This window comes from Arachis hypogaea, chromosome 7 (genome assembly GCF_003086295.3).
Source record: "Arachis hypogaea cultivar Tifrunner chromosome 7, arahy.Tifrunner.gnm2.J5K5, whole genome shotgun sequence".
NCBI lineage: Eukaryota > Viridiplantae > Streptophyta > Magnoliopsida > Fabales > Fabaceae > Arachis > Arachis hypogaea.
In genome coordinates this window covers 73,662,516-73,690,235 of record NC_092042.1, presented here as the reverse complement: position 1 = coordinate 73,690,235, position 27,720 = coordinate 73,662,516, and the positions used below count along the sequence as shown (strand labels likewise).

Here is a 27,720-nt window from a genome sequence, read left to right as displayed (position 1 = left end):
CTCCGATCGATAACGTAACGAACAAGAATAAACCAACGCGAGGTTATATATATACAAAGGAGTGTCAAAAACAGGAATATCAAGACTCAAAATCCGGCTGCGAAGATAACCGGTCCGAGCATAGCAATATATACATATGATAAAATAAGGAAAACCCCAAAGGAAATCCAAAGGGACACAAAAACAGAAACCTAATCTCCAAAATCTCCCATAAGAGGAGTCATTACAGTTTGTATTATTTAATGGAGATAAAAGTATCTAAGCAAAACATATAAACCAAGTCATAATCCCGAGAACAAAGGATCTTCGCAAATCTAGAAGTCTCCAGCATGCCTCAGCGGGAAACCTCACGTCCTGCATCTGAAAACCACAAAATCCGCATGGGTGAGAACCAGAGGTCCCCAGCATGGTAACAGCTTCCACATATATAATACATAATAATAGAGGAAAGCCAAAGGCAATCCTAGAACTTCCTCCAGATAATTCAAAGCTTATAAACAAGCTAAACCATATAAGGGCATCTGACTAAGGATTCTTCAGTCTAAAATAATACTTCCCTTCCAATTCCTTCAAACCTCCCAACCACCAACAGGAGTATAATGTAGCAAACACAGTTATATCAAACAAGAAATATACAAATAGGAACAAATAAGGCATTTAGACAATTAGCAAGTGATATGCAGTCAAATAGGCAATCTCAAACAATTCATATAATATGCATATGATGAATGTCTGTCCCTAGTGGCTTATGATATCATCTGTCGGTTATAGAGCCAACCCGACAAGTCCTGGTAGCTAACCGTTGGACTGTCCCTCTATCACGCATCCCCAACTCGAGTTATACTCGTCATAAACTTGATCATAATCATGATCTATATCCATCACCTTCACTGGTGAATATTTACGGGGGCGAGCTCATCCAGGTCTTTCACAGTACCCGGCCACACTTATGACATAGGGTCAAAAGAGCTTCGAGTCTCAACCTGGAGCACGTGGTGACTAGCCACTGCTTCCTCCCAGGGAAACTCTCATCTCCAACAGTGGAAGTGCAACATTCACAATTCATTCAATGGCATATATGCATTTATACATGGCCATAATCATGGCTCCGCCGTAACACGGCAATAATCTAGCCATCCGGCTCACGGTTAAATCCATAACCAGCCATCTCATTAACAATTACGGCCTTTCGGCCCATGGCATAACAAGCACTTCCACCACCATCCTCCGCCTCTCACACAATCATCTTTGATCATTTATTTTTCCCTTGCTTCACTCGCAAGTTACCACATCCCCTAGCTCTTTTTCTAATAGCTAGGCATATCATCATGATTTAAGACATAAATGGTGAGATCGGAGGCTTAGAAGTATGAGATTTGGCTTTTAAAACTCAAAAATCAACTTTGGGATGAAAACAGGGCCACGCGTACGCGCACTCCACGCGCACGCGCGGATGGCCACAAAAACTCATCGGCGCGTAGGTGCCCTTCACGCGGACGCGCACATTCAAAAATTAGTCAATGGCGCGCACGTGTCAACCACGCGTACGCGTGGGTACTCTTGTGCCCCAGGCACAAAACTGGCACAACTCTGGCACAACTCTCTGGAAAATAGCTGGGCATTGGGTGCAGCCCATCGGCGCGCCCACGCACATCACGCGCACGCGTGGATGGCGCTTTCTGGAAGAACGGCACGAACGCGCCATGTGTGCCTACGCGCGGGGGGTTACTCTGCTAAAATTTTTCTAAGTTAAAAACTGCAGAATTCACAGATTCAACGCCCAATCCTCTGACGGACATAACTTCCTCATTTTAAATCGTTTTTCATCCGTTCTTCGAACTGCATGGACATCCCGGATCCGATTTCATTTCTAAATAGATTTGGCACAAAACAGAGATCCGTAGTCCAAGTTATATCCCGTCCAAGTATGCCCAAAAACTATGTTTTTCATAAAAATCACAAGGTGCCATTTCCAAAACAAGCCATTTTCAACTCTTTTCAAAACCAATCGAAACCTGCCAATTTCACCCCTTTTCTTTGAAATCAATCAATATATATCAAATTCAACATCAAGCCTCCTCAACTCATACATTGACACATTACCACAATTTACAAAATCACTATCCCATCATTCTAGCCCACTTCACCCAAGTGGCTCAAACCCAAACACATTGACATATCATATACTCTTCCTCATGCCAATTTTCAACAACACCAATTCCAATTAACCATCATTATACATAATCAATATCATATTCACCATCAACATGGTTCAACCCACAATTCAACCATAACCAATCATCAAGCATATATCACAACATGCATATTTCTCATACATCATACTATCAAGGCATCAATAATCATCATCACATATATGACCACATCATATATCTCAACCATTCAACAACACCAACAATTCAATGCCTATCTTAGGGTCCCTAGCCTAAGTATTTCCTACCACATTACATATTAGATACGGGAAACCGAAACCATACCTTAGCCGATTTCCCAAGTTCAACCGGAGCACTTCCAAACCACTTTTTTCTCAAGCTCTCAAGGCCTCAACACTTCCAAGAACAGATTTTTCACTACCAAATCCTTTTTCAAGCTTTTCAAAATCACCAATCAAGCTCCAATATTCACACATACACAACCTAAGCCACAATCATCATACCCATACACAACATCTCAATACCCAAACATCATAGAACAACAAATTACACTAGAGTTGAGAATCTTACCACACCCAAGGTCCAAGGAGACAAGATTAACCTTCTCCTTCAAGAGAGTTGGGTCCTATAACATCAAAGAGCCCAAAATCTCAACATTTTTGCTCATGAAACTCGAAAACAAGGCTGGAAATTCGAAGAGCAAAACATGGATTACCTCAAGATTAATTGTATGGGTTTTGTAGAGCTCTCCGCGATGAATGCGTGGCCGCAAACGGTGCGGCAATCGGAGATCTAGATCAAAAGTTATGGTGGTTTGAAGATCAAGTGAGAGAAAGAACTTGAGAGAGTGTTCTTCCCTCCATGGCCTCCATTTCAGCGTGTTTGAGTGATAAGTGAGGAGAGAGAGTGTTGAAAACTAGGGTTTTGGTCTAGTTATGTTGGGCCAAGGGCCCACTTTGGGTCCGGTTGGCCCGGTTTGGTCCGTTCGGTCCAATCTTGGTCCGAATTCTATAAAATTGGTACCAAAATTCTCGTCTCAATCTCCTCTATCACATTTAGCCACAAAAATCACATTTTGGGCTTTCTAGAATAAATTCTCATTTATGGGTTAATTAACCGTTAATTAACCAGATTTTACAGCGATGATGAGGACATAGTGGCAGCGAGAATGAGCGCCTAGGAGGAAGGCGGCACAGAGGAAGAAAGTCACGGACAATGTGAAGCTCTGTGATTTTATGGCAGTATCAACTTTGCTGCTGAAATCTGATTTTTTTAGGGTTTTGTTTAGAATGTGTTAATAATTAAAAACTTTAAGACTTATTTTGAAAATTTTAAAATTGAAATTTTGAATTTTAATTTTATTTAATTTGATTTTTAAATGTGTATTTAAATTATGATGTATTAGTAATTAAAAGCTTTAAGAATTATTTGAGAATTTTAAAATTGAAATTTTGCATTTTAATTTTACTTAATTTAATTTTTGGGTGTGTATTTAAATTAAAATTTTGTTAGTAATTAAAAATTTTTAAACTGAAATGGAGATTTTAAAATTGAAAATTTAAATTTCAGTTTTGTTTAATTTATTTTTTAAATATGTATTTAATTTAAAAAAAGACATTAATCTATTTGGATGTGTTTGTTTTATTTTTTTTAAATTATTATAATAAAAAGTCGAATAAAATAACACTTTTAAAGAATATCTAGTTAAACTATTTTTCAAAGGAGCTGAATTTAGGTGTCATGTGTTTGAACTTTTTTATCATGCAAAACAAAGAAAAAAAAGTTAGTGTATATCAGTTTGGACCAAAAAAATTGTGGAAAAAAATTACTACTTCTACTTGTGAAAGTAAGTAGAAATAGTAGTTCGCATAGCAGATTAAAAATTATTGTAGAAAACAAAAAAAAGAATACAGATAAATAAAAAAATTCGACTTTGGATATAAAAGAAAAGTTATGGTTGACAAAATTATTTAAATTCTAAAAAATCATCTAAAATTCTCAAATTGTTCCTTCTAATCTAATCAACTCCCAAATTTTCAATCTCTAACTCTTTACCACCACCTCACTCCACTATGAGCCACTAACACCTTACCCCACCCTAACATTATCCTGCCCACCCCTTAATCTCACCATAAGACCATCTCCAATAGGAAACTCATCCCAATTCCTATTTATGGCCCACCTGTCATAAAAAGTTACTCCACATAAACTTTTGTGTCATAAACAGTAAATAGGAACTCAAAACATCTCTCTCTTCTCCATTAGGAGGAACTAACTTTAGTCCCTGTTGTGGTTCCACTTAATTAATTAATTAATTAAAATACTTGAAATTAATGTAATTAATTTTTTTCAATAATATAATTTAAATTTATTAAATTTAAAAACAATTCACTATTAAAAGATATTAATATTAAATAAATTCATATATAATAATAATACATAATATATAATTCAGGGTTACACTAATTTGTAAAATTACTTAATACAAAGAAAAACATAATTAAGCTTTATAGTTGACGACAAGCATTGTGAAATTGCCATATGTGTTCAATCAAGTCCTCTTTCAATTGTCTATGCTGCTGCCTATTTCAAAGTTGGGCATTTCTTTGGAGAAAATTGATGGTATGGTGCGAAATCTTCTTCTCCCAGCTGAGGTTGTGATAAGCCATTTTCGACATCATCATACTCTAAGTCTTGAGCAAAATTTCTTGCATAAGTGTCTCTTTCATCCTCAACAATCATATATGCAATATAATACAAGCTCTCATTATGTTGGCAAGCTTCTTCTTTTCCCAAAAATGAGCTAGACCATGTATAATTGCAAAGCATGCTTGCAACACTCCGAATGCTTGCTCCACATCTTTTCTTTGCCCTTCTTGGTATTGTGCAAATAACTTGCGTTTCTCCCCTTGTTGCTTTGAGATTGATTTGACAAATGTGGCCTATTCAGGATAAATACCATCTGCTAAATAGTATCCCATAGTATAATTATTACCATTAATAGTATAATTTACCTCCAGAGCACGATTGTTTAGAATATCATCGAACACTGGAGAACAATCTAACACGTTGATATCGTTATTTGAACCAGAAACTCCAAAGAATGCATGACATATCCAAAGGTCTGAAGATGCTACAACCTCAAGTACTATGGTTGCAACCCCACGATAACCACTCATGTACATACCTTTCCACGCCTTTGGACAATTTTTCCGTTGCCAATGCATGCAGTCAATGCTACCCAACATGCCAGGGAAGCCACGACCCTCCGCCATTTGTAGCAGGCGTTGTACGTAATTTGGTTTGGGTTTTCGCAAGTATTCATCCTCGAACACCGAAATGACACCTTCAACAAATTTTTCCAAGCATTCAATTATAGTGCTCTTGCCTATGCGCACATAATCATCAACAGCATCAGCTCCTACGCCATATGCTAACATCCGTATTGCAGCGGTACATTTCTGGAGTGGCGACAAGCCTCTTCTTCCAGTTGCATCAATCCTCTGTTGGAAATACGGATAGACGTTTGAGAGAGTGTCTACTATCTAAATGAACACATGTCTTCTCATTCGAAATCTCTGTCGAAAAATGTCAGCATTATACACCGGTTCATCTGCAAAGTAATCTTGAAAAAGGCGATCAAGTCCTGCTTCTCGATCTCTGTTGATCCATCTACGATTAATTGGGATAGAGCTTCTATCGATATCTTCTTCTTCTGAATCTTGGAGTAAACACTCATCGATCCAATTATCTATGACTGTGTTATCTTTCCGTCTTCTTTTGCCATACAAAGCCTCATTAAACATATCATCAAAATTTCTAGCCATATTTAGAAATGTAATTTTTAGTTCTCTTTCGAGGTGAGAAACAAGAGTTGAAGTGGAGTTGCAGAGTCATTGATAGTTGATATTTATAAGTGTGTCTGCAATAAGAACCTTAACGGCTAGTTAACGGCTAGTTTTGCAACGGCTAGTTTTGCAACGTTTAGTTAACGGCTAGTTTTGCAACGGCTAGTTAACGGCTAGTTTTGCAACAGCTAGTTTTGCAACGGTCACTTTCATGAACAATAAGGGCACAATAATATTGACTAATTTAAAAACTTACATCAGAAGTTAATAAAACAAACTACATTATAAACCAGTAATACGTAATAAAAATAAGAACATACTACATAACTCTACGAATACAAGAAACCATTAAGTAAACCACTTGGCGATTATTTTCTCATATGCAATCTCATGAAGAGCTCGTCGTTTTTCACTCATTGTAGACGTGTCAGCATTAAGTATTTGCATATCCATCTCCCTTTCCCTTTCCTTGGCCATCCTTTCCATTTCCCTTTCTTTTACTTTTATCTCCATTTCTTTAATATACCTCTGAGTTTGTAATTCTTTTTCTTTCATTGCTGCTTGAGCTTGTAATTCTTGTTCTTTCATTGCCGCTTGAATTTGTAACTCCTTATCTTTGATTGCCATAATCTTTGCTCTATGTTCCTTCTCCTATTCTCTTTCTTTTTCCCTATCCATTAGTTCCTTTTCTCTAACATTCTTAATATCTTCCATGAGAGATATTTTTTTGACAACCGATGATTTTCTTTCACTAAAATCTTCAGACATCTGTACTTTTCCCTTACCTTTTTGCTTGCTCTTCTTCGATCCTTGTGGGCGAACGGGAGTGTCCACAACGGGTTCGTCAGCCAACGGTGTTTCTGGATTTGATGAGGATGAGTATGCTCCAGTTGTCATAACCTTGGTTCTCTTTGAGCCGCCACTCTGTGTAGGTAGTTGGCTTCTCTATTTTTGCTCCAACCGAAGCATGTTCCAATGCCTCTCAAAAGTGAATTTTTTACCATAATTTGTGGAATAAAGTTTATAAGCCAACTCCTTTATGTTATCAGCGTTTGAACCACTCCTTATGTTTCGACTAGCTTGATCGTAGCAATCAGCAAATTGTGCAACAGCTTTGTTGATCTTATACCATCGTTTCTTACATGCAACTATCCCCCTTGTCATGTCGGAACAAAATTCTACACAGTAGCTATGAATTCGACTCCAAAATGTTTTCCCCTTTTGATCGGTACCAACTACAGGGTCAGTTGAAACATTTAACTATTCACTGATCAACATCTCATCCTCTTCCCAATGCCAGTGTTGAATACTATCTTGCCTCCGATTTTCAATATCATCATCATTGAGGTCGATAGCATCTAATCCACGAGGGTTGGCAAAATCGGAATATTGCGAATTTGGACTAGATTGTATAGGAGTCTGAGAGGATGGGTTAGAAGAGCCACCAACACCAGATGAGTTACGTCTTGATGCACTGAATTGAGTTGGAAACGGCAAGGAAGTTGGAGTAACATTTCCGATAGAGGGGTTAAATATGGATGAAAGTGGAAAATGGGGTGTTTGTGAATTTTGATTTTGCGGTTGGAATATAGGAAACTGATTATTATAAGGAGCTTGAAAATTGAAATTAGAAAGATTTTGTGGATTTGGATTTTGAAATGTATTTGGTAGTGTGAAGTTTTGATTTGGAACTTGAGTGTTTGAGGTTTGAGATTGTTGGGTATTTGGAATTTGAGGAAAGTTTTGTAAGTAATTGAAGAAAGAGTTGAGTTGGTTTGGATCCATTTTTTCGAACAAAAAATAATAGTAGTAGAACTTCGATTTTGTAAACTTGGAAGAAGATGAGGAAGAGTAGTGGAGAGTGTGAGAATAGAAGTGTATCTAAGTGGTATATATAGAGTAACAAAATATTAATTTATTAATAATAACAGTAACATAGTAACGGCTAATTTTCAACAACTAATTTTACAACGGCTAGTTTTGCAACGGCAAATTTAATATAATAATATAAATTATTAATTAAATAAAAATTTAATTATTTAATTAATTAATTATTATAATTATTAATAAATTAAATATGATTTAATTATTTAATATAATTATAATTATATTAAATAATTAAATCATATTTAATTTATTAATAATTATAATAATTAATTAATTATGTAAAGTATACTATATATATATAACGTTAATATGTGTATATGAAGTATACTATATATGTAACGGTCAACTTAATACATACATACATACATATATATATATATATATATATATATATATATATATATATATATATATATATATATATATATATAAAGTATTAATTTTATTAATAAAATATCATTTTTTGAGAGAGAGAGAGAAAATTAATAAAATATCATTTTTTGAGAGAGAGAGACCCTGTGGGCAGGATTTCTATTGCTCCGAATTTTGTGAAAGAACTTATTTTTTATTTGCTCCAATGGTAGATTCTCACTTTTTACTGACACACAGTAGATGAGGTTCAAAATTTTTGAACCGTTGGAGTTGCTCTAACACTACAATATCACTGCACCGCCTCACCACCTTTTGTCACCTCAATCATCTTTATTCCTTTTGTCACCTCTACTAGTTTTTATTTCATCTTCAACCAAAATAATGTCGTTGCTCATCTTTATTTTTATTGTTAGGGACGTTCAATTTTCGGCTTTCGGGACTTTCTTCAACTCAATTGCTTATTTGGTTGGCTAGAAAATAAAGTGAAAGTGAAGAAAAATTACATCTACACTTTATGGTGGTAAAAATGGTGGACATCGAAATGGATGAGCTTGTTCACCATCGGCTACTTCTCTCCTCTGCCTTTCTCCCTACGAACCCCTCACGCTTCTCACTTTTCTTATTTTCTCCTTCACGCTTCTCACTTTCCTTATTTTCTCCTTCTTCCTTCTCCACACCTGTAGCTTTTGGGTTTTCTACTTTCCACTACATAACATCATCTCTTTCTCTCTCTCTCCCTCCTTCCCTCCCTCCCTCTCTCTCTCAAGCGCATCGCTCGTGGTTTCCTCTATCATTGTCCTCCTCTCTTTTTCTCTACTTCAATCTATTCTTCTCTCACTCTCAAACGCTTCATTGTTCATCTTTAAAAAATTAAACAATATGAAGTAAATTATTTGAAGCTATGTTCTTGATTCATTTTGTTGTTGACAATGACAAATAATTTTGGTGGTGGAAGTGATAAAGGCAGAATAACGATGCATTAGGAATACAACGTTGTTATGAGATTGAGGGGTGGGATGGGACAATGGTGTGATGAGGTAAGGTGGTGGTGGTGGCGGCAAAGAGTTAAAATTTAAAAATTTGAGATTAAATTAAGTTAAGAGGGATAATTTAAAAATTATTGAGAGCTTTTGATAATTTTTTTTACGGTTTAGCTAATTTTATGAATCAAAATCTATTTTTTTTTAAGTATAAAATCAATTTTATTTTATCATATATAAGTAAATTTATCAGCTTTTTTTATGTATATTCCAAAAAAAAATTATAAACGATTACCCATTTAAAATCTAAAAATAATATATTTAAAATCTTAAGATATATATTTTTAAAATTAAAACATAATATATCCAAAAGTAGATTTTAACGTTTTCAAATTTATAATTTACATTTTAGAAGTTTATTTTTTAGAATTTAAATACATATTTCTTGTCCATACTTTTATGCAGATTTTTGTTATAATCCTAACAAAGTTGATTGTTCAAGTGGTCGAAAACATTGTCCACAGAGCAAACCAACTACAGCACACGAAACATTATAAGCTACATAACATAAGCTTTTATTTTATTGATCATAATTACACAACTTATACAAACGTAAAAAGCATTCAAGTATTGAACCCCTCCTCAGCTTCACATATTAGACACACCAAAATGTCTATCAAAGCCATTATTTACTATATATCCCAGAAACCCACCAAATACAACACAAAACACTATAAAGTTTATATATGGTATAAATAAATCCTTCCAATATATATTATATGAAAGAAAATTTATTTATTTATTTATTTATTTTTAAGTATTTTCTCCATGGCCAATACGAAATCATAGACCTTCTTGTCATCAGGGAGCGTGTTGGATACAGCCTTTCTCTGAAAGCATCTTTTGACCCATGCCATTAGTTTAGGACACTCTGCTTCCATTTTGAAGTTTCCATAAGTCTCAAAGGTATAAAACCAACAAGAAAATGGGATTAGACCAATGTCAAGGAACCCAAATGAGTCACCCCCATAAAATATTTTGTCTCCCAATGCATCCTCAAGTTGCTTGAAAATAGAGATTAACTCCTTTTTCCCTGCCTCATGTTCTTCCCCTTCTGAAAGCCACATTTTCTTCCAAGTTTCATATATCTGCATTCAACATTGATATTGAATAAAGATATACATCTTCTTCGTTTCATTTTATCTGTGCGTATTACTTTTAAGTAGGTTCTTGGACTAATGCTTTCTGAGACAAAGAGATTGACTTATAAATTTATCAAAAACACGACTAATCAGATTAAAAATCTAAATTCCGAATTAAGTACTGCTTAAATAATAATAATAATAATAAACCAAATTTATCCCTAATGAATTTAAGATTAGAAACTTGGTTTCAAACAAAATTTTCTCTCTACAAGTCTTCAAGAATTATTTCCGTGTCTAGATTAGTCCCTTCGTTATTTTAAAGGAAGTCTAATTTGTCTTAAATATATTTTTGAATCCTAATTAGTTTACAATAAAATTTATTAATGACTTATTTTTTTAACACCCATATCCAAAATTTGATTGAAAGCAACACAGAGACCAATTTATCCGATGAAAGTGATTCTCGAGAACACCCAAAAAATAATAATTTGTCCAAGATGAAAGTATCTAATCTAAAATTGTTTGAAAAACCAATTAGATATTTATTAAAAAATATGAAAAATACCTAAAATTCCTTAGCATATTAAGAGTGATGATTTATTTTACTTTGAGTAGGTGAGGAAAGCTCATTATTTAAGTATCTTAATTTAGCTTCGCTAACTCATGTAGCAGCTAGCAAGCGGTATGTAACACAATAGCACAATAAAGTTACTATCATACTTCAAACAAGCAAAATTTGAGACCAACTCGTTTCATAAGTCAATTCTTAATAAAGCTCATCACAATCCCACCCTGTTAAGTGAGAGAGTCAAGAACCATATACACTCAATGTAATGTTAAAATAAAGCATAGATAAAAACATAGAACTTCAAATTATGCATTATACCCACCAAATTTGAAGAGAAAAAAACAATAGAAACCACATCCCAAGAAGGTAACAATAAAGTACCTTTTTGTCGCTAAAATCAACCCAGAATCTGGCTTGAGCTCTATCATAAGGATCAGAAGGCATGAAAGGAGATTGATCATTCCAAACTTCATCAATGTACTGAACTATAATTGAAGATTCACATATTGGTCTACCATTATGGATGAGAACTGGGATCTTCTTGTGAATTGGATTCATCTCAAGAAGCAAAGGGCTCTTGTTCTTGAGATCCTGTTCCTTGTAGTCATAGTTGACTCCCTTTTCAGCCAAAGCAACTCTGACCCTCATACCAAACATGCTGACCCATGTATCTAACAGAACAACCTCGTCTGCCATTGTTGCTGCTGCAAAGGATAATCTACCAAAAACTCAAACACAACATTGAGAAGTGACTAGCTAGGAGCCTAGGACTATTTATGGTTCTAACTTCTGAGGATATGCACCACTAATAAATTTTAAAAGGAGAATGCTAAAGCCAAGATATTTTAGGAGGAAAAAAATTAGGAATTGGTTAATATTGATTTGAATATAAGATAAATATAAAAAAAATGTTATTACTTGATATTTCTCATTTAAAAATATATTAGTCTGAATTTTATATAAAATATTTTTAAATTTTTAATTTTAACTTTTAAGGTTTTAACAAAAGAAAATATAAAGAATAAAATATAAAATAATAAGTATGTAATACGTTGTCCAAGGTTAATGTATAAATAGAAATTTTATTTAAAGGGATAACAACAACAATAATAATAATATCTGGTGACTTTTGATATTGCTGATCATGTGTGGATTGCATGTTGAGTTTAGTCTCCATCAAGAGGATATTGCACCCACAGTAGACGAGGGATTGAATAGCAAATGAATAATGACTTGAGCTAATTAGATGTTTACTCTAATTAAAATTTATGTTGTCAATCTTCGTGATTAATTATTTAAATAATAAAATTAAAATTAAACGAGTCTAATTAAATTTTAAAAGTTGGTTTAAACGTGAGAAATATTTTATATTTATAATAATTATATATATAAAAGTCATATTCTTAAAAAATATAAAACATATAATATCAATGTTCTGAAAATCGGTTCGAACCGGTTGAACTGCAAATTGATGAATATTACGGTTTGGTTATATATCAAAACCGAGAAAAATGGAAACCGATATTAAACCATTAAACCGGCTAGTAACCGGTCGGTCAAACCGAACCAAAATTTGGCCGGTTCTTTATTTTTCCCAAAAACTTCAAAACACAGCGTTTAGCATTCAGTAACCCCCTGTAACCCTTACCATTACTAGTTACCATTACCAACCCTCACTCACTCCAAGTCAAGAAACGGCGCAGCAGCACACCCACCGTCGTTCCTCCCATCACACCTACCGTCGTCCTCCCTTTCGTTCAGCCATCGCCGATTGAAGCTTCAAAGTTCCCTTGGTCCCTCACTCAGCTAACGTCTCAGAATCAAACACAGTCGCCGTCGTGAAGTTTTGTTCTACCGTCGTCGGCGCCATCTCTATTCCTACCTCCCTCGCCAGCTTTGTTGCTGCCTCCTCGCCAGCTCTGTTCTTCACTCGTTCTAGGTATTTTACTATTTTTTTTACAATAATTGTTAAATAATTATTGTTGAATAATCTGTGAGGTTGAATAATTGTTGACTGATATGTGAATTACTAGGTACAATACTAGATTAAATAATTGTTGAATAATTGTTCTTAATCAATTTGTGAACCTTGTTGTTGTTATTAAGTTGAATAATTGTTGTTAGTTAGTCTGAAAACCACTAAATCATGCTATTGTTAATGGGTTGAATAATTATTGATTAATTTTGTTTTCAACAGATTCCACTCAGAATCCAGCATGATCACCCGAGAAGCTGCCGTCAAACTAATGCCTTCGGCACAAGCTGTAATCAAAGCAAGGAGTATCTTTGAAACTCCACCAGGTTCCTCAAACTTATCCATCACTCTGCCGCGCTCGAAGAGCTCTAGTTCCCCGGTTAACACGAGAATTTTCCGGCCTTTTTTTTTTCATTTGAAGACCAACTCAAAATATTCTATAAATAACTTTACTGGGGCAATGTTGTGGCAGAAGATGAGGATCTTCTCCTTCTGGACAATGCGATAGAAAAGGCTCATAACAAATTTTACCTTAGACCCCATCTTCAAATCAAACTTGCATTTCTCTAGCTCTCTCAGCAATTTCGATCAACCAAGGATGTATAGACCCAAGAGTTATCAAAAGCTCTATCTCAAGAGGATATCCATTGCACTTTTGCATTTTTTGTGTAGTCTCTTCAACATCTCGTGCTACATATCGGTTGTGTTTATCAACAAAGTATAAATTTGCAAACCGGGTAGGTCGTCCAAGCTACTATCTTTATAAACATCTGTAAAATCATTTGTTAAATTTCTCAACATGTATAAATTTTGATGATTGATGACAAACGTGGATGTTGGTATTTTATGTTTGATTTGTTGTTTTTGTTATTTAATTTTTGATTTAGATGATATTTTAAAGTTTATATTAGACTATAATTGTGTTTTAGTGTGTTTATTTATATTTTATTTGTTATTTTATTATAAAACAATTTTTTTTATTTCAACCACGGTTGAACCTATAAACTAATGAACCAGTTACTAGAACGGTTCAATGACCGGTTCGATTTTCAGAACCTTGTATAATACATCTTTTTTAATAAAAAATTAGTTACTTTTAAAAAAATATAAATATTTATAAATGAATAATCCAACAACATTAAATTGAATAAATTCTAACATCACACAAAATGGGCAGCCAGGGTAGTTTTGGCAGTCTCAAAAGAGGAGGGGTCTTGTTTTAACTTAGAAAGAGCTTCAGTTGATTGTTGATATGATGAGATAGCTGTTTGAAAATTCGGGAATTTGACATAAAGGTCCTCATAAACCTTTTGCAAGTGAGCCAACAAAGGATCAATAGTCTTAGGATGTGGTGTAATTGAAAAAGTTTGAAGAATATCAGAAAACTGAGCCTTAAAGTATGGATCAATAGCAAGTGCCAAACAGGTTTGGATAGAATGACACTGTGTTGTTGGGCTAATGGAAGCAGGATGGAATTGTCGACAATCTTGGTTGTGGGAGGTGTAGTATAGAGTTGCTCTGTTGGAAAGTGACTTTGAATGGTAGAACAAGATTCAACTATGGCCTTCTGTGTATCCATACTACATGCATATGCTTCATTTAAACTTTCTAAATCAGCCAATAAATCATTCACCACATTAGGGGTCTGAGCATGAATGGAAGTGATTGGTATTTGTTTTTCTGACCGCTTGAAGAACTGAAGAATGATGGTTCAGAAGTTATAGTAAACTCTCGTTGTAAGTATAGTTACTAAACCAAGAAATCAACATTTCTTACAAACATTTTGGTTGTCACAAGTAACAAACCCCTAAATAAATTGATAACCGAAGTATTTAAACCTCGGGTCGTCTTCTCAAGGAATTGCAGGGAGGTATGTTCTTATTATTGGCTATGAAAAAGGTAAAATTTGGGGTTTTGAAAATAAGGAAGAAGTATGACTAGTAATTCAAATGACAATTAAAATAAATAAATAACTATAAAATAAACTCTTGGCAAGATATGAGAACTGGAAGTCCTATCCTAGTTATCCTTATCAATTGTGATGAAAATTGGATTTTTCTCCCACTTTGTTAACCTCTAACTATGAAGGTAAGTTAAGTGATTGAATTAATTCGAATCCTCAAGTCCCAATCTTTCCTTGGAAAAAGTTAGAGTTATTGGATCTCGAATTAATTCTTGAAGAATTCCAATTTTCAGTCAACAATGAGTTTGATAACTCAAGAGTTACCAATTAATCAACCAAAGTCAAAAGGGAATAAAATCTACTTGAATGAAAATAATTTGGATAGAGCCCAAGCATCAGTAACATATAAGCCTGAAATATCTCAATTGCATTAATAAAATAAAATCAATCCAAATATGAAAAGTCATAAGCCAAACAAGCAACATCAATAATCAACAATTAAGAGAAGTCGAAATAAAAAGATATTGAACCTGATAAAAAGATGAGATAAAAATATTCCTAAGTTCTAAAAATCCTAATCCTAATCCTAAGAGAGAGGAGAAAACCTCTCTCTCTCTCTCTAAAAACTACATCTAAAACTAAAATTATGAATTATGAAAAGCATCCTCATGAATGGATGCATTCTCCCACTTTATAGCCTCTAATCTGTGTTTTCTGGGTCAAAAAATGGGTCAAAAATAGCCCATAAATCACCCCCTGCATATTCTGGTACGTTCAGATCGCGGGCAAGTGACGCGGAGGCGTCGCCCACGCGGCCGCGCGGATTGAAGTTCGCAGATGCGATACGTCCGCATAGATCATGCGTTCGCGTCGCCTAGCGTCAGGGCAACTATGGCATATTATATATTAAATCGAAGCCCCGGACGTTAGCTTTCCAACGCAACTGGAACCGCGTCGTTTGAACCTCTGTAGCTGAAGTTATAGCTGTTTGAGTGCGAAGAGGTCAGGCTGGACAGCTTAGCAGTTTCTTCAACTTCTTGTATTCCTTCCATTTTTGCATTCTTCCTTTCCATCCTCTGAGCCATTCTTGCCCTATAATATCTGAAAACACTTAACACACATATCAAGGCATCTAATGGTAATAAGAGAGGATTAAACATAGGGAACTTAAGGCCAAAGAAGCATGTTTTCAATCAAAGCACATAATTAGGAAGGCAAATGTAAGACCATGCAAATAGTATGAATAAGTGGGTAAAGAGTTGATAAAATCCACTCAATTAAGCACAAGATAAACCATAAAATAGTGGTTTATCAACCTCCCCACACTTAAACAATAGCATGTCCTCATGCTAAGCTCAAGAGAAACTATAAAGATGAAAAGGAATGGTAGGATGTATGAAATGCAACCTATCTATATGAATGTAACTACATGCAAAAATGTTTCTACCTACTTGGTTAAAAATAAATAAGTTCTCCAAGACAAACATAAATCAGATTTCACTAATTCAAATCATATAAAATAAAGACAGGTAAACTTGTAAGAAGATAGCTCATGAAAGCGGGGAACATAGAATTAAGCACTAAACCCTCACTGGTAATGTATATCACTCTAATCTCTCTAGTGTATAGGGTAATCACTCTACTCTTCTCTAGTCATGCTTTCTAAAACTTTTTTCTTCATCTAATCAATCAACAAATATTTAGCATACCAATGCAAACATCATGAGGTCTTTTCAGGGTTGTAATGGGGCTGAGGTAAAGGTAAGGGTATATATAAGGCTAAGTGAGCTAGTAAAGTGAATCCTTGAGTAGTTTAAGATCTCACCTAACATATACATACTCTATAAAAATTTTAAAATTATACTTAGCTTCCCATAATTTTCCCACTTTTTATCACATACTCATGTACCAATTTTATTTTGATTTTACTTCCATGTGCATTGATTTCTCTACTAAATTTATTATTAGGGTAATTTTGTCCCCTTATTCATAATTTTTTTTGGAATCATAAAAGCAAACATAACTTATCAATACACATGGATTTTCCATTATTTTTTCTATTTTGGTTTTTTCATGAGTAGGTTCCCAAATTCCCAATATTCAAATAAATTAGAAACATGATACATTCCCTTATTAACCCATGTTTCCACAGTTTTCCCACACTTAAATTATACACAATATCTATCTTAAGCTAACCAAGGATTCAACTTGGGATTTTTATTTTGTTTTTCTGCTTAAGGCTAGTAATGTGGTTATGAAATAGAAGGGGGTTAAAAAGTTCAAAGTGGCTAACAAGGGTGATGTAAAAGTTAGGCTTATTTGGGATAAGTGAGCTAATAACAAATAATGGCCTCAATCATATGCAAGCATGTAAATACACTAAATAATGGACATATAGAATGGAACAAAGCAGAGATTGCAATTATAGAGAAGGAAACACACAAGAATAAAAATTTATGGTTAAATAATGTAACCATATAAATAAGCTCAAAATCTCACAGGTTGTGTGTTCTTTGGCTCAAAAACCATGTTCCAAATACAACTTCAAACAAGTGTAACAAAAAATTTTATTCAAATTAGTGAAATGCTATAAAAATTTTCTTGCAAAAGAAATTATTACTTTAACCAAGTGGTAAAATATGCAAAAATCAAACAAATATGCAAATGAAACAATGAACTATCAAATAAAATAAAACATTGGTGTTGAAATAGGAAATAACTAACCCATGGAGATCGGTATCGACCTCCCCACACTTAAAGATTGCACCGTCCTCGGTGCATGCTAAGATGTGCAGGTAGACGGGTTGTTCCAACTGATGCTTTTCTCCAAAAATTGTGCAGATGGACTTGTCTTCTCTCCCCATGTAAACGTCTTCCGCTTCCCTTCCGGGTGGCCATCCTGAAAGAAAATAGGGAAGAAAAGTAACTCAGAAATAAAGATAAGAAAATAAATGAAGTATGGTTAGGTTAATGCCAAATGATAAGGGTTTCATTTACATGGAAACTTCAACATGTACGTGAGAAAACAATAGAAGCCATAGCATGCCAGTGGGATAAAATGTACAACAATGGGGAAGAGAGTGGGTAATGAAAGACAATGTAAGGTCATGCCAATGCAAAAGGAATATAGGTATAAAAAATTGACATTGACAGAAAATTAACATTACCCAACATTGTAAAACAAGTCACTAAGCATCAAAATGACACCAGAAAAGATGCAACAGTTAAATAAGAAAATCAACACCAAAGGAAAAATAATAAATTTAGAAAAGAAAAGAAAAATATGCACTAAATTAAAATGCAATGAATGAAATATGCAAATAAATTAAGTAAAATAAAATGAAAGATAAGAAGAATGAGAAGGGAAAGAAGTGAGTAAGAAAGGAGGGAGGGAAAATTAGGATTGGGGAAGAAAAGATAAGATATTTGGCAAATTAGGATAAGTTGTGCGGCGCACGTGACGCGAACGCGTGGGGCACGCGGTCGCGTGACTTGCGCTTTAAGTTAATCGACGCGGTCGCGTCGGTCACGCGGTCGCGTGACACATGTTATGCTTCTGGCACGAGTGCAGCCTCGCGCCTGCACAACTCTCTGTTCGAATTATTTTATTTGCCAAATTTGGGGTGACGTGATCGCGTGGAGCATGCGATCGTGTGAGTGGACTTTAGAAGGGAATGATGCAGACGCGTGAGCCATGCGTTCGCGTGGGTAGAATTCTGCGTTCAGCACCAATCCAGCACCACTCTCACACAATAATTCGTTGTGCACCCTTTTTACGTCGAAAATTAGGGCACGCGGCCGCGTGGGTCACGCGGTCGCGTGGGAGGCCATTATTCCCATGTGACGCGGATGCGTCAGCGACGCGGTCGCGTGGGTCGATTTGTGCCACTGGCACGCCTCCGGCCACGCTCCAGCGTGACTCTCTGTTCGTTTTTATTTTCTCCCCTCTCCTTGCGACGCGGACGCATCGTTGATGCGGTCGCGTCGCGTGGCATTTTTTTTAATTAAAAGTATGCAAATGCAGATGCACGAAATGTGCTGATAAAGAGAAGAGTTATTGAATAGAAAAACTAAAAATAAAGAAAAGAACGATCATACCATGGTGGGTCGTCTCCCACCTAGCACGTTTAGTTAAAGTCCTTAAGTTGGACATTTGGTGAACTCCCTGTTATGGTGACTTGTTTTGAACTCATCCAGGAATCTCCACCAATGTTTGTATCTCCAGTAACCTCCGGGGTCCCAAACTAAGCATGTAAAGCCCTTAAGAAACTTCAAACAAATTTTTAGGCTCCCGGAGTAACAAGTGCAGAGCAGATTCCAAGATTCTAAATCTTACTTTTACACCCATCTTTGTCGAAATCTGTATTTTTTCATAGCACATGTTTATTATTTGCTAATCCAGTTTTCCATAATAGATATAAATATTTAGAGTTAGACTTGCATTTCATACGAGATTTAATAAATAACAAACAACTTTTTTGGTACATATTTCCTCACAGGATTAGATAGCTGATACGCTTACCAAGCCTCTATCAGTGCTGAGTTTTCGTAAATAGAGACAAATTGAAAGTGCGTCACAACTATAATAAATACTACATTATTGTATATTTCATATATAAATTAATAAAATTACTTTGAGGTCATAATTTTGGAATCAAAAGTAAATATAACTTACTTTTCTTTTTCGTTTTCTTAAATTTATACATTTTTTATTTTGTATTTTTTAATTATTATTTAAATAAATAAATAATTTTAAATGTAATAATAAATATGTAATTGTACATGTTACACATATAAAATAAAAAATCTTAAAATTTAATAGTCTTTCCTAATTTTAGTCAGTATAATACTAAATTATTTCAACAAATAAATTTTACTGATTCATTATTCATATGTGTAAATTATGATAAATATAGGTGTAAATTGTGTTAACTTATATGTGTAAATTTTAATAAATATATATACAAACTATATATTTCATGTATATAAGCTCTTATAAATTTAGGTACAAATTATTATTGACTAAATATTAGACTAAAATAATAATATTTATTGGCCATGTGATATATAATTGTATATGAAATTATAAATATTAAGTTAAAATAATTTTATTTTATTGTCTCTCTAACATTACTCTAAATTTTTTTCTCTAAGATAATTACTTTTATTCATTGAATAAAATTGGTCCAAAGACCAGGGGCAGAGCCAAGTACAAGAAAAGGGGGGCAAACTTGTGATATAATTAGTCTTATTTTATTGTTTAAATATTGAATAAATGGTCATTTGTATCCATGAGAGATGAAAACGCTTACATTTGTACCCATGATAGCCTGAAACTAAAGTTATACCCATGATAGATGCCCTCCGTGTGACAAAAGTGCCCTGACTTGGATCTGAGCTTGGTTCGTGAGAATCCGATCCTAGGTGGCACTCTCTCCCTTATCTTCAACCCCTCTCTCTCTCACTCACACTCTCCAAACCCCACTCTGGTCCCTTCTTCCTCAACACTTGTGCTCTCACCATCCACTCCGCCCTTCACGCCGACGAAGCCATCCTCTTTTCCCTCCCCACCACCTCTGACCCCATCAAGGGCACCCTCCTCACTCTCATGCTTTCCAACCACGCGTCCTTCATCCTCACCTTCTCCACCTCCCCTTCCTCTTCCGCACTCCAAATCCGGGATGGTACTTCTCAACCATCTCTTCATACCGGTCAACCAAGTCAGCCCAGTAACTATGCAGGTAGTAAGAATTCTCAAGGAAAACCTTATCCATCATCCACTTCTCCTCTTTGGACAACAAAAAGTATATCAATGTAGATTGATCATCGGCCTCAAATGCCGGGCGACCCTTCAAACTCGCAGTTAAGACCTTACCAGCCTCCTCCCTCACTGGACCCTTAGGGCCCATAGGAGCCCAATCCAAGACCACTGGCAATTTCGAAACAAGAAGCTGTCAGTATTCACAGCAATCCAAGACAAAGGAAGCTCAAAAACCTTGAAGTACCAAATTGTAATCATCATACTTAGACAAAGGAAGCTCAAAAACCATGTAAGTGAAGAAAGCATCACTATCCATCCACCAAATCCACTCCACCTCAGGGTGTGAGAACATCAACCTTCTAATCATTGGCAATTTGGCCCAATACCCAGTAAATTCCTTATCCAAATGCGCCAAATTGTACACAATCTCAATCCCGTGCAATCTGCAGTAATCAATTTTGTTCTTAATCGACTTTAACAAGTAATGATCACCAATTGGGTTGTCACATGGTTTTGGAGATGAACCAATGAAGAGAAAGATTCGAGCTTTACCTCTCACGAAATTAGGATATTCAAGGTTTTGCTGGAGCCATTGATGGCGTTGTTGATCCCAATCAGAGATCTTAGGGCCTAGGGAGAAGGTGGCGGTGGCGTTGGGGATGAAAGGAGTGTCGTTGTCGTCGAGGTCAAAGTCGGAGCGGATCTCAGCGAGAATGCAGTTGGTCTCCTCTCTGGTTGACGGCATCAGCGTCGGAGGAGGGAGGTTGACGCCGATGGTGCCACGAAGGACAAGGATGATGAAGAAAGAGTGGTTGGAAAGCATGAGAGTGAGGAGGGTGTCCTTGATGGGGTCAGAGGTGGTGGGGAGGGAGAAGAGGATGGCTTCGTCGGCGTGAAGGGCGGAGTGGATGGTGAGAGAGCGAGTGTTGAGGAAGAAGGGCCAGAGTGGGGTTTGGAGAGTGTGAGTGGGAGAGAGAGGGGTTGAAGATAAGGGAGGGAGTGCCACCTAGGATCGGATTCCCACGAACCAAATTCAGATCCAAGTCAGGGCACTTTTGTCACACGGAGGACATCTATCATGGGTATAACTTTAGTTTCAGACTATCACGGGTATAAATGTTAGCGTCTTCATCTCTCATGGGTACAAATGGTCATTTATTCATTTTTTGCCCCCTCTAATATTTCATCTAGCTCCGTCCCTGCCAAAGATGGACATCACACATAATAATGGCAAACTTGAAAAAGTTCCACTAATCAATTAAAACAATTATGCAATTGAAGTAATAAAAGAAATTGGTAAAGTCATCTTCAAGAGGAAAAACGAAAAAGCAACGGATCGGGCACTCCTCTACGAACTTTCTAGCACCGTTAACAATTTTTATAGGCAGCTTTCTCTTACTTTCAAAAACTTGCTCATTTCTAGATTTCTAAATCTGTCATGTTAAGTTAGCTATAAGTTCCTTTATCTCTTTTAATTATCTTTTTCCTTTGGTATGATTTTGCAATTTTTTTTACCACCGCCATGTTAGGAGATGAATACTCAATAACCTTCAAATTTTTGCTGAATCTAGACAGACCCACAAATAATGTGAGGTCAATTCTTCTACTGAGTTACACTGTAGACATATAGGATTAACTTGAAAAATTCGAGTGTGAAATTTTAATTTGACTGATAATTTATTATACATTAATTTCTATAAAAAAATTATTTATTTTGGGTTGACTTTTAAGACTCTATATTCCTGACTATATAAATTTTGTTTTATATTGAATAGAAAAAAATTCTACTGAAAAATAATAAATTTGAAATACAAATTTATAATTAAATGGGACTGAATAACTTTCCTTCTTTTTCAACCAAATAATGTAATTTTTTTTATAATTTTTGTGTTAGTAATTATTTCTGCTATTGCTGGATTGAAATATTCTTTTAGTTTTGTCTAATTCCATTGTCTGTAACATTACTCTAAATTAGTTAGCGCTAAATCAAACTGGCACATGGTTGACCTTTTCTTAATTTTTTTCCCCACCGACCAGAAAAATTTGAATGCCTACCAGATTATAGATTATATTGGTTAAGAAAATTAACAGTCTTGTTATACAATAAAAACTTGTCAAGAAAATTTTTTAAAAGGTTATAAATATATTTTAAATTCTAAAGTTTCACCATTTTATATTTCTTAAATTAAAAAGTTACATTAAAAGCAGATTTTAAATATACAATTCTTTTTTAATTATCTTTTAAGCAGAGATTTTGATATTCTTGACCTATGAAGTACGAATATTTTATTGAGTTGCCTTTAATTGTATCTTAATAAAAAATAAAAATAAAACCCTAACCCCCAAATGTTCATCTTCATCGTTTTGATATGTTCTTCATCTACTCTTCTGCGTTGTTCGCTGTTTCCTCTCTAAAACTCTTTTATTTGTTCGTTCTGCATGACCCATAATTAACTCTCTCATTCACTAGACTGAAAGCATACTTTACTGTGAGTAGTTTTTCTCTTTATTAGTGCTTGATGAAGAACATATTAGTGTGTTGCTACAAGCTACAATTCTCTTTGCTTGCTCAAAACATTCACTCTACAATTATTTCAACATTAAAAACTAAATTAAAAATAAAAAAATTAAATATTATAGTATAAGGTGACTTCTAAATCTAAAAATGATAGTAAATACCAATATAAAATATGATAATTAGTTTGTTTAAAAAATATTTTCAGATGAAAAAAGTAATGTTGTTTCATTAACAATCTGCTATTACACAAGCAGCAAGTACTTTCATTAGCAAAATAACTTACCTCCACCACCATTTATGGTCTTCCACAAATAATTAAATTTATGTCAGGTCAATATTAACCAATGCAATTATGACAATGGCAGCGATAAATGTGATGAACAAAATGCTAGAAAGAGTGTATATTTTATAGTCCTACATACTAGCATATTCCTGATGTAACTACAGGACAATTGCACTAAATGACACAAGATCGCCAATAAACATTTGAGATGGTGTATCCAACAACTCCGTCAAACACGAGCAAAGGGATAGCAAGGACTATGAATATAACAAGAATTGCAATAATGGAGCAAAACAGGAGAGCAGTTGTGGCACTATAAAATATTACAATAATGTTAAAGATAGAGACTATGATAAAAACGAGTCTAATATAAAGAATTACTGCTAAATTAACATTCCTTTTCTGGAATCATAATCAAGTAACACAATAGACATAGGATATTGATAGAAAAATATAATGAGACATCATTTATTTTCCATGTTAATTGTATATGAAATTACCCATTCATTTCCAACAAACTGGCCATAGAAAGATGCTGATGAGTACCTGAATAGCAAAAAAGTTTTTGAGTATCTATCCATCCTATTCTCAAAATGCAGTGCAGTTGCATTTCAAGTAATTGAATAAGTGAACTTAAATCAACATCATCAACATCAACATCAACATCAACATCATTACTTATATCAATGGCACCATTTGGATCACCAAATACATTCACTTCTATGACTTGGTCTCCATTAAAAGAACATCAAATTGAACATGCATAAAAAAGTAATACTTTGTCCCTCCCTTAGCAGGACTCCAACAATCCTCCTCAAACTTTCCAATAAACTCCCAAAATAGAAGGTCATCCAAGTAAAACTGGAACTAGTAGTCACAGTTAATAATTTCGTTGAAGTTTGCAACCTCATCAATATATCCATTTTTAGCACAATGTCTCATCAATTTTGTCCTCCCTGAACTTCAATTCATACAAAGCATTGCTCAAATAAAAAGCCACAATAACAGAATTAAAATCTCCATCTTTTTTACGCTTCACTTTACCGATTACTCCTTTTATTTCTTTATTCTTTTTTCTTTTTCTATCACTATAATATTTTGAACATCATTGGAGCAATTTATCTCAATATAAATTACATCCAGACATTCAAGATTTGTATCAAAAAGAGTGATAGTGAGAGATAATAAAAACCTAAACACTCATCTTTCACCTTCTGCAATGTGCGAATACGATGATGCTTCATGCAAAACTTGCTTCACTGAACACAACCGGGGGTGTCACGGAGGGGCACTTCTCGGCAACTACGAGTTGAAGGAGATGAAGAGATGATGCAGAAGAGAAGAAAGTGTTTTTGATAGGAAACGACATCGTTTGGCCTGTTCTCCTTAAACGGTGTCACTTTTTAAATTTCCAACTAAGCATTTGATTGCACACATCAGCAGTGTTATAACGTCTGGTAACTTTTGGACTAACGGAGATTTACGATTCCGAAAGTCGGAGATGCATTTGGTCATTTTAAAAAATGGAAGACTTATCTGATGCAAATTGGAAATTTCATGGACCATTTTGGGCATTACCTTTATTATTATTTATTAAAGAAAAAAATATTTTAAATACTTTATATAATTAAAACAAGACTTTAAAAATAATTAAAAATTAATTTATATTTTAATATCAATAAAATATCAAAATATCATTACGATTTATCTACAAAATACTTTATATTTTATATATATGCGTGTCTCCGTATCTTATAAAATTTTAAAATTCGTACGTCAGCGTATCCCGTGTTGTATTGTATTCTGTGTCTATATTAATGTCCGTGCATCATAGCTCTTGACAGAGAAAAACTATGGTAATGAAACATTTATAAGCCAAATATAACACAAGCTTTTTTATTGATCATAATTGCACAACTTAGATAAACATAAAATTATTCAACCCTCCTCAGCTTCAAATATTTGACACACCAGAGTGTCTATCAAAGCCACGAATGACCATATCCCCAAAACCTATCAAATACAACACAAGATCATCCCTAATAAACACAACACAGCATAATACCATAAAACAAATTACACAAAGGATAACATTTAACTTAGAAAATACATATGTTGAGGAAAATTAATTTATTTATTACTTTTAAGTCTTTTCTCCCAAGCAAACACGTAATCATACACCTTCTTGTCATCCGGGAGTGTCTTGGACACAGTCTCTCTCTGAAAGCACCTTTTGACCCATGCCATTAGCTTAGGGCACTCTACTTCCATTTTAAAGTTTCCATAAGTCTCGTAGGTATAAAACCAACGAGAAAATGTGATTAGAGCAATGTCAAGAAACCCAAATGTGTCACCTCCATAAAATGTTTTGTCTCCCAATACATCTTCAAGTTGCTTGAAAATAGAAATCAACTCTTTCTTGCTTGCCTCATGCTCTTCTCCTTCGGAAAGCCACATTTTCCTCCATGTTACATATGTCTGCAATATAATCAACATTGATATTGAATAAATTATATATTTCCTTCCTTCTATTTTATCTATATAATTTTTAAGTCTTTTTTTCGACCAATATGCATTCTTAGATAAAAAGACTGATCCAAGAATTTACCATAAAAATTAAATGATACTGACAGGTAAAAGGGTAGAAAGATTAATTACCACAAAATTCCAAAATAATATGGCTTAGCTTCAATATAGAGGGTTCCACGAAATCGATACCACAAAGACAAAACCGTGGAGTCCTACTACGTTTCGATAAGAAAAAGCCGGATACGTGGTATGTGGAACGTCACATATTAAATATTTGGTGCAAAAAGTGTATTCATGACATTTTAGTACACAGATTGATTAGGAACTAATGCGCTGTACGTCATTTAATTAATGAATAAATAGGAGTATTAGGGGACAGCAGAATTTGTGATGTGTATTCATCAATTAGTTATCATCAATATTTTTATTGGTTTGAGATGACATTTAATAGTGTAGAATCACTCATTTTTTTTTATGATTAAGTACGGACTAAATTTCAATAAAAATACTAATCTCTAGACTTTCTCTTTATATATCTATAGTCCTACACCATTAATACACCAATTTGTCATTGGTATAAACAAGATAAAATTATACAAGAGATAAAATCATAGACCTTCAAATCATTCATTATACCCACCAAAGTTAAAGATAGGAAAAGAATATAACAGGATTGTAAGAAATACTAAGAATAAAGGAGGTACCTTTTTGTCAATGAAATCAACCCAGAATCTAGCTTCAGCTCTCTCATAAGGATCAGAAGGCATGAAAGGAGATTTGTCATTCCAAACCTCATCAATGTACTGCACTATAATTGCAGATTCACAAATTATTCTACCATTGTGGATCAGAACTGGGATCTTCTTGTGAATTGGGTTCATCTGAAGAAGCAAAGGGCTCTTGTTTTCGATATCTTGTTCCTTATAGTCATAATTGACACCCTTTTCAGCCAAAGCAAGTCTAACCCTCATACCAAACATGCTGGCCCATGTATCCAACAGAACAACCTCGTCTGCCATTGTTGCTGTTGTAAGTCACGAAACACTCAAGACTCAATGCAAGTTTGAGAAGTGGCTACTCGCTAGCTACTAGTACCCCTATTTATGGTTATGGATGAAGTTAGGCACCACCAATAATTTGAGAATATTTCCATATAAACACGCATGTTTGGCGTGAAAGTTTTTAACATTTATTTTTATCCAATTTGAAGTTTTTATAAATAATAATAATAACAATAATAATAATAATAATAATAATAATAATAATTAATTTGGATTAATCGAGTATTTAATTTACTCGTTCATTTAAATAAGTGTCAAAAATTCGAATTTCGTTTTGTTCACATTAGTCAACAAAAATTGATAAATAATCTTTAAATTTATTATAGATTAATTATTGTTATGTCAAAAATACTTTAAAAACTAAAATATTAAAAAATAATAAAAAACAAACAATATTAAAAGAGGGATATAGGATGTCTAATTTTTTTTGTCTTTTTTTTGTCCATATAAGATGTCTAACAAATAAATATAAGAAAAGTATAGGTAGATAATGAAAATATTAAATAATGTGAACAATGGATATATCGAATATTTATTTCACTAGATGTGCAGATAATTATTCTAATATTAAAATTTATATAAATAATTTAAAAATATAATATATTTTAATTTAATTGATAATTATTCATATTATTCAAAAAAATTATTAGTTATTTAGCACTTTTCATTCTCTCTATGTATATAGAAAGAAAAATATCTGACGACTTCAGATATTGCTA

General features: G+C 34.2%; 2 protein-coding genes and 1 pseudogene across 2 annotated transcripts; all 3 read right to left on the bottom strand.

Annotated features, from left to right (window-relative positions):
- Window positions 1–9,809: 9,809 nt before the first annotated feature.
- On the bottom strand, window positions 9,810–12,015 carry LOC112703440 (glutathione S-transferase 3). Its single transcript, XM_025754888.3, has 2 exons — window positions 11,353–12,015; window positions 9,810–10,406 (listed from the first exon to the last, which is right to left on the bottom strand). The coding sequence occupies exons 1-2, from the start codon at window positions 11,665–11,667 to the stop codon at window positions 10,062–10,064; spliced, it is 660 nt and encodes a 219-aa protein (XP_025610673.1). The 5' UTR covers window positions 11,668–12,015; the 3' UTR covers window positions 9,810–10,061.
- An 8,470-nt stretch (window positions 12,016–20,485) lies between these two features.
- On the bottom strand, window positions 20,486–23,423 carry LOC112701594 (probable xyloglucan 6-xylosyltransferase 3; annotated as a pseudogene).
- A 1,855-nt stretch (window positions 23,424–25,278) lies between these two features.
- Window positions 25,279–27,127, bottom strand: LOC112703439 (glutathione S-transferase 3). Its single transcript, XM_025754887.3, has 2 exons — window positions 26,645–27,127; window positions 25,279–25,889 (listed from the first exon to the last, which is right to left on the bottom strand). Exons 1-2 carry the CDS (start codon window positions 26,957–26,959, stop codon window positions 25,542–25,544), a joined length of 663 nt encoding a protein of 220 aa, XP_025610672.1. The 5' UTR covers window positions 26,960–27,127; the 3' UTR covers window positions 25,279–25,541.
- Window positions 27,128–27,720: the final 593 nt, after the last annotated feature.

Coding starts and splice junctions, on each gene's coding strand:
- LOC112703440 (XM_025754888.3), bottom strand. CDS start 11,667: ATGGCAGACGAGGTTGTTCTGTTAGATACATGGGTCAGCATGTTTGGT. Junction 10,407..11,352: donor TTGATTTTAGCGACAAAAAG/GTACTTTATTGT, acceptor TGTTGAATGCAG/ATATATGAAACTTGGAAGAA.
- LOC112703439 (XM_025754887.3), bottom strand. CDS start 26,959: ATGGCAGACGAGGTTGTTCTGTTGGATACATGGGCCAGCATGTTTGGT. Junction 25,890..26,644: donor TTGATTTCATTGACAAAAAG/GTACCTCCTTTA, acceptor ATTATATTGCAG/ACATATGTAACATGGAGGAA.